The 8,040-nt window shown below is 44.3% G+C and overlaps 1 protein-coding gene and 1 pseudogene across 1 annotated transcript; both read left to right on the top strand.

The window, feature by feature from the left end:
- Positions 1–307: 307 nt before the first annotated feature.
- Positions 308–2,955, top strand: LOC116628970 (nuclear RNA export factor 2-like). The gene is given in 10 exon segments (XM_032399276.1): positions 308–312; positions 814–943; positions 1,512–1,593; positions 1,702–1,808; positions 1,925–2,005; positions 2,126–2,195; positions 2,246–2,250; positions 2,324–2,407; positions 2,525–2,632; positions 2,791–2,955. Coding segments are annotated over 10 exon segments (837 nt in total).
- Positions 2,956–6,553: 3,598 nt separating this feature from the next.
- On the top strand, positions 6,554–7,816 carry LOC116628974 (annotated as a pseudogene).
- The last annotated feature ends 224 nt before the right edge of the window (positions 7,817–8,040 follow it).

Below are 8,040 nucleotides of genomic sequence, written 5' to 3'. Positions count from 1 at the left end.
GAGGTTGCCTACCAGGTTGTGGTGAAGTTGTTAGATTAGAGAGGCCTGAAAGAAGGCAAGATTCAGATGCCTTCCTAGTGTATAACTCATGAATGTTCATACTTCTATTCTTTATAAATGCCGCACCATTTTCTAAATGGTTCTACATAGTTACCTTCTACTTCAAGATTTCTTCCCTGATTATGCCATCTGTCAAATAAGGCTCCCATATATAGACAGGTAGAGAAGGTTGCTTTCTGGGGTTTGTATGATTGTTCTATATAGGCAGGTTGACACTTTGCTTGCCCTACCATGATGTTAGGCCAAGATGAGGTACATGGTATGAGACCACTGATGTGCCTTCAAACTTGTATGTTTTTTCTTAACTTTAAAATAAATTTGATTTTAAATTTATTTTTTATTTAAAATAAAAATGAAGGTAACTCTCCTTAAAGAAAAATAAAGGCGGGGATTCTCCCCAGGGTAATTTTGGCAAAGGGAGCCTTCATTATGAACATGTGGATATGAGCTTCATCCTTCCCAACTTCAGGAGGATGATGGAAACATGGCAATGAGGGATTCCCAGTAGGACCCTCAAATAAGACAGTAAGTGATCAGGCAGCCTGGTTTGCATGCAGCAGCCCCTGGGACTGCAACTTTTTTGTTCTCCATAGTCTTTTTTTTTCTCTCACTGAAAGTGAAGAGTGATAGAACTGGAATAACAACTGAGCAATCCTAATTCTAGAACTGGCATTATTGAGGTGAGAGTATATAGAAGGTTTTGTAGCATTTCTATATATTTATGGACACTCCCTTCTATCCACTTCCCCACAGCACTCTCTCTACCTTCCAACCCAACAATAGCTGTGTGAAATGGCATAATGAATACCAAGACAGAACATTTCCAGAGAGGGATATGGAGAACACACAGGATGGAAACCCAGGGGGCTGGTTCAGGATCACAGTAAGTATCCTGACAAAAATAGGGAATGTGCAGGAGAGGCAGATCAAGGGGAGTTGTGTTGGTCTCATATAGAGATGGTAGGAACTTTGCTGAGGACAAAGGGCAGGTTCACACAACCAATTCAAAGGGAACAGGTTGACTGAAGGAAGGTCAGAGGAAGTTGACTAAAGGCAAAGGTGGAAACTACTGCCAAGGATATGGAGCAACTCCTCACCAGATGCCACAGTTTGGCTCAAGCTGAGTGTGGAGGTCTATACTCTCCAAATTCCTTGTCAGAGGAACAGGTAGGGTTTTCAACACATAGGATTTCCTGTTACCTTATTAAAGGAAAATCATTTTAAATATCTAAATTTGATTGTTTGGGAGTTAAATATTCAAATAGGGAGAATGGAAAATTAGAAAATCCATGTCTGGCAAAAGAAAAAATTAAAATCATGTCCATAGTCCCTACTTTGGAAGCCTTTTAAAGCTCAGTAGAAGGTTGGAATAGAACACCAGGTTGGGTCTGTTCTACAGTCTTACTGCCCTGTTGTCTCCCTTCTCTCCCATCCCTTCTTTTCATCCTTAGACTCCTTATGGAATAAAGTATAACAAGACATGGCTAATAAATTCAATACAGAGCCATCGCAGTGTCCCCTTCACCATGGTCGATGTAAGACAGGTGGTGAATCCGGATGAGTGGGAACAGGGAAGAGGGAGAGATAGCTCAGCAGGGGCCACTGGCCTCTGACACTATTGCTGTTGCCTTCAATCCCTGTATTTCCATTACTTTAAAGACCAGACCCAGTTCTTTATTCAGGATGCTAGGGCTGCCTCTGCATTGAAGGATATCAACTACAAGATTTGTGATGAGGAAAATCAAAAGGTATGTGTTGAGGATATTACCCATACCTAGCTCCAGTGCAGGAAGACAAGCCAGTCAGTGGCCAGTCATCTTAAAATGAGAGTTCCTAGTGCTTACCCCACCTCTCCTTCTTATAGCTATCTATACATGTCAATCCCTCTGCTGTACCTTACTCTGTACAGAATAAACTGGAGCCAGAAGAAATGGAGCAGCTAAAGGTAATGAAGACTCAAGGCCCATTGTGTGCCCACACCCAGACCTACCTCTTCTTTCCCCAGCCCCCAATTTCCCTATCACCATGACAGACTCACAGTGGCTCTCACCATATTTCTCTGCAGCTGACCATGAGTAAACGCTATGATATCTCCCAAAAAGCTCTTGACCTCCATAAACTCTACTTTGACCCAAGTACAACTGATAGTAGCAATTCTGGGGGTCTGCCTGGAAGGGAGACTGAGGGATGGTAATGAGGGAAAGGTTGATGCTGGCCCTGGATCCTTCTCAGCCTTCTGATGCCTCCTCTCACCTTTTTGAAGATGGACCATGATATAGATATAATCCTGAATTGAAGAAACTGCATGGCTGCCACCCTGCAGATCATCAAAAAGAATTTCCCTGCGGTGAGGCCTTATGTCCACTGCTGGTATTATGGTAGGGGGTGGAACACATGGGATAGAGGGAAGATTTGTCTCTGAGGCCATAGATAGTAACTGTCACTCTAACTCCTTCCCCAAAAGCTTTTGTCCTTGAACTTGTGCAACAACAAACTGTACGGGCTGGATGGCCTGTCTGACATTATAGAGATGGCCCCCACAGTCAAGATCCTGAACCTCTCCAAAAATGATGTGGGAAGAGGGAGCCAGATCAAAGTTGGGGTTGACAGTGGGTGGTTGTGCTCATCAGAGTGATGACAAGAGGCAGAAGAAGATACCAGAGCAGGAGGGAGGGCCCAAGTGTCTCTATTCCTAGGACATTTTTCCGGTTTCTTTCCCATATTTTTCAGGTGCAGTCAGCCTGGGAGTTAGGCAAGATGAAAGGGCTGAAGCTTGAAGAGCTGTGGCTGAAAGGGAACCCTCTGTGTGGCACCTTCCCAAACCAGCCCACCTATGTAAGGTCTGTGGTAACTTCTGTCATGCCTCCTGAGGACATTTGTACCTTGGGAACCTGAATTGCCACCTCTAGGAGGACTATAGGCCCCCTCTCTCCTCTCTCTGTGTCCCTGACCTGTGCTTAGAAGTCTTTTCCTTCCTATGACCTGCTCACTTGTTCTCCAGGTCTGGGCTCTGTTTCTCCACTCTGCACCCAGCTGTCTCTAGCATTCCTTCCCATGAGAATGCTCCAGGAAGCAGGAGTCCTCCTCTCCAGGACTAGAAGTGACCACTTTGAGCCAGATGCTATGAACTGAACTGCCAAGGGTCCTCCAGCCAGGACCTCATGCTGAGACAGGTCTTCCTACTCCCTGCTGAGATGGGGATTCCCTCACCCCAAGAGGAGCCTTCTTTCCCTTGAAACAATTGGGTCCCCTTTCTAATTCCAGGCTGCCACGGTGGCTTTCCTGCCCCATGCTGAGGGCTGAGGTCCTGGGGGGGCTCTTCCTCAAGATCCTGTTCCTCTGGCCCAATGTCAGGAGCTAGGCCCTCCTTGGGAGAAACCAGGCTTCCCTGAATCAGGGGGCCAGAAGTGGGTGACTGCCAGTGAGCAGAGGGCTTTCTGAGGCAGGAATGGAAGGCAGAGGGCAGAGGTGCTTGAGGAGAGAGGACAGGCCTCTCAGAGGCACTTCCCCCTCTCTTCCTTCCACACATCACATCAACCTGACTGGTCCTTCAGAGAAGCCCTGGGTAGCCCGACACGACTATAATCCCTCAGGCTAGGAACAGACTGAGAGAAGCACAGGTGTGCTGGGGCCATCAGGAGGGAAGGCGGTGATCATAAGAGGGGGCCACAGACCCTCAGCCCCATGCTGACCTGGGGCTTGACCCTCTACTCCTTCTGGGGTAGGTCTCCCGCCCCTGTGGCTGGGTCACAGCTCTTCCCTTCCCTTCCCTTCCCTTCCCTTCCCTTCCCTTCCCTTCCCTTCCCTTTTGATTCCCTTCCCTTCCCTTCCCTTTTGATTCCCTTCCCTTTCCTTTTGATTCCCTTTGTGTTCTCCCATCCCCGCCTTGCCCCCAGACTATCCTGGTCTGACATACATCCATGCCTTTCTGACCCAACACAGCTTACATGTTAGAGGCACAGGCTGTGGCATTTTATAGCTCTCATCTCAATTCCTTACTCTGTGACCTTGGGCCGATTATCTAACCTTTCAGTTTCCTCATTTGCAAAACAAGCTAGTAATACCCTTATCTTGGGCTGCTTTAAAAATGAATCAAGTGAACATGTATTTGTCAGAGGATCTGATACATGTTGGGGGTCCTACCCCTGGGAGTTGATTATCCCTATTGTTACCCTCTCAGTCCTTGAAGCCCCCTCCTATCTCCCAGTGAAAAATTGTCCCTGTCTGGCTCCCATCAGGGTACTGCAAGACTATCAAGTAAGTCCTTGAAAGGGGAATCCTGCTTGTGTGAAAAATATGTACAACTCTAAGGGGATATTGCTGTTTGTTGTCATTGAAATGGAAGGATATTCTCAAGGTTCTGTCCATGCTTTCACCTTGATCTTCATTTTGACTTCTGACAGCAATTCCAGGTAAGTGCTGTGTTGTGGGTGCAAAATGGGAACAAACACCCATCCCAGCCTGAGGACAATGGTGTAGGAATGTAGTGGTACAGCCTAGAGGTTTCGTCAGTGGAAAGCCAGCAGGTAGACCTAAGGAGAGGTCTAGGTTAGTGGTTAAGAGTGTGGACTCTGGAGTCAGAATACCAGATTCTTTTCCTGACCTCAACACTCACTAGCTAGCTGAGTGACATTGGTCAGGTTATAACACCTCAGTGACTCACTGTCTTACTCTGAAAATGGGGATTGGAGTGTCCATTCCTTGTGCCTCTGTAAAGGGTAAATACATTAGAATTAAATCTACAAATCTAGTGAAGCTGGTAGACAATCCTTCAAAAGTGGGTGCTGTGGGGGGGCCAGAGATACCAGCCAAGGAATCCAGGGATCACGCACAGTAGGGGTATGGAAGGAATTTGGTTGCCAAGTGGCAATGGGAGCAGGATGGTTGTTGGGGGTGGGCTTGTCCATTTCTCCAGTTGTCTAAGGGTCCAACTTTCTTCTAGTCTGTGCATTGTGAATGATGAACTGATTGTGGGGAATGCCAGGACCAAAGAAACTCAGAGCACCTTCTCCATTCCAGTGCCCTCACCCTCCGCAAGCTGCATGCCTAACCTTCTCCCAGAATCAGTGGGAAATGATGCAGGCTTTCTCCATTCAGTCTGGGACAAACCTCCAGTGGTCTCAGAAGTGAGTGTTTAGAGTCTCAAAGTATAGGAGGGAGCTGGGAGGAATGAAGGAGTGAAGGAGTAAATAATAGGAACTTGCAGTTAATTTGTACAAAATAACTATTTGGATGTTGTGCTTCCAAAAAAGTAAGTTCATGAAAAATATATATTAATTTTATTGTGATATATGTAATTTTAAAACAATATAATGTTCAGATGACATGAGCATGTGTATGTAAAATTCTAAGAAAACTACCAAAAAACTATTAGAATTAATAAACAAATTCAACATTGTTTCCGGATACAAAATCAATATAAAAAATACATTTTATTACTATGCACCAGTAATGAACAGTCAGAAAATGAAATTAAGTCAACAGTTCCATTTATAATAACATTGAAAATAACATACTTAGGAAACAGAACCATAAATACAGAGAACAAATTGATGGTAGGGAGGGGGGTGGGGAGGTGGTCAAAATGGGTGAAGGGGAGTGGGAGGTACAGGCTTCCAGTTGTGGAATGAATAAGTCACAGGGATAAAAGGTACAGCATAGGAAATATAGTCAATGTATTATAATAGCATTGTATGGTGACAGATGGTAGCTACATTTATGGTGAGTATAGCATAATGTATAGATTTGTCAAATCACTATGTTGTACACCTGAAACTACTGTAACATTGTGTGTCAACAATATTTCAATAAAAAATTTAAATAACATACTTAGGAATCAAATTTAACAAAAGAAATAAAAAATGTATACTCCAAAATCTGCAAAACATTGTTGAAGTAAATTTTAAGAGGCCTAAATAAGTAGAAAGAATCCCATGCTCCTGAATCAGAAGACTTAATATTGTTAAGATGGCAATATACCCTAAAGTAATATACAGATTCAGTGCAATCCATATAAAAATCCCAGCTTGTTTCTTTATAGAAATTGATGAGTTAATCCTAAAATTCATATGAAAATGCAATGGACACAGAATAGACAAAATGTTCTTGAAGAACTTAGTTGGAAGACTCATAATTCCCTATTTCAAAACTTACTACTAAGCTAAAGTTATCAATACAATATGGTACTGACTTAAAGATATCATACAGATTAATGTAATAGAATTAAAGTACACACACACACACACACACACACACACACACCCTCACCTTTATGGACAATTTATTTTCAACCAGAGTGCCATAAATATTCAGAATAAAGAATAGTGTTTTCAACAACTCATTAAGGAACAACTGGATATCCACTTACAAAAGAATTAATTTGTACCCCTATCTCACACCATATACAAACATAAATTACTATAAAAATCTTTAAAAAGGTGTCTGTGCCTGCTGCTCCATCCTGTAGCTACCTTCTGCCTTCTCACCACCCACCATGGCCCTCCTGCACTCCAGCCAAATCCTGTCTTGGGTAGCCACTGCTTTCCACCCAGGCCTCACTGCCATGACTCCCACCAGAGACAGCTCCTGGTGGAGCCATGTGGAGATGGGGCCCCCAGAGCCCATCCTGGGAGTCACAGAAGCCTTTAAGAGAGACACCAGAGGAAAAAAAAAAGAATCTGGAATTTGGTGCCTACCATGATGATAATGGAAAGCCTTATGTGCTCCCTAGTGTCTGGAAGGCAAAGGCCAAGATTGCTGCAAAAAATTTGGACAAAGAATACCTGCCCATTGTGGGACTTGCTGAATTTTGTAAGGCATCTGCAGAACTAGCCCTGGGTGAGAACAATGAAGTGTTGAAAAGTAGCCAGTATGTCACTATGCAGACCATTTCTGCAACCAGGACCTTGAGGATTGGAGACAGTTTATTGCAAAGATTTTTTAAGTTTAACTGAGATGTCTTTCTGCCCAACACATCCTAGGGGAATCATACACCCATCTTCAGGGACACTGGCATGCAGCTACATGGTTATTGATACTAAGACCCCAAGACATGCAGCTGTGACTTCATAGGCACTATGAGGATATTTCAAAAATGCTACAGCAAAATGTTCTTCTGCATGTGTGTGTCCACAATCCCACAGGAATGGACCTCCCTGAGCAAAAACAATCTTTTTGCATTCTTTGGCATGGCCTACCAAGGTTTTGCCAGTGGTGATGACAACAAGGATGTGTGGGCTATATGCCACTTCATTTTCATTGAACAAGGCATTAATGTTTGTCTCTGCCAATCCTATGCCAAGAACATGGGCTTATACAGTGAGCATGTGGGAACCTTCACTGTGGTCTGCAAAGATACTGATGAAACCAAAAGAGTGGAGTCACAGTTGAAGATCTTCATCTGTTCCATGTATTTAAACCCTCCAATAGGTGGGGCCTGGATTGCCTTGACCATCCTGACCAGCCCTGACCTGTGAATACAATGGTTGCAGGAAGTAAAAGGCATGGACCACCACATCATTAGCATGTGGACTCAACTGGTCTCCAACCTCAAGAAGGAGGGCTCCCCATACTACTTACAGCACATCACAGACCAGATTGGCATGTTTTGTTTCACAGGACTAAACCTGAACAGGCGGAGAGGCTGACCAAAGAGTTCTCCATCTACATGACAAAGGATGGCCACATCTCTATGGCAGGGGTCACCTTGGACAATGTGGGCTATCTTGCCCATGCCATTCACCAGGTCACCAAGTAATTTCCCTGGTGAAAGGGAACACAGAAAACCTTCTTGTCTACAGCATCTGCTGTTGTGAGATTCACATGGAGGGAGAAGGAAGGTAGATGGTGGTGAGCAGGTCATTTCTTTCAACCACAGTACTCAACACTCAACCATTGAATGTGTTTCTCAGAAAAGAACATGTAGTGAAATAGGGCAGAGGCATCTGTGGCTGGTGTCTGAAACTTTGTCTCTCAAAACCA

This window comes from Phoca vitulina, unplaced genomic scaffold (genome assembly GCF_004348235.1).
Source record: "Phoca vitulina isolate PV1807 unplaced genomic scaffold, GSC_HSeal_1.0 scaffold160, whole genome shotgun sequence".
In the NCBI taxonomy this organism is placed as follows: domain Eukaryota; kingdom Metazoa; phylum Chordata; class Mammalia; order Carnivora; family Phocidae; genus Phoca; species Phoca vitulina.
The sequence above is the reverse complement of the archived record's forward strand: the minus strand, read 5'-3'. Positions and strand labels throughout refer to the sequence as shown.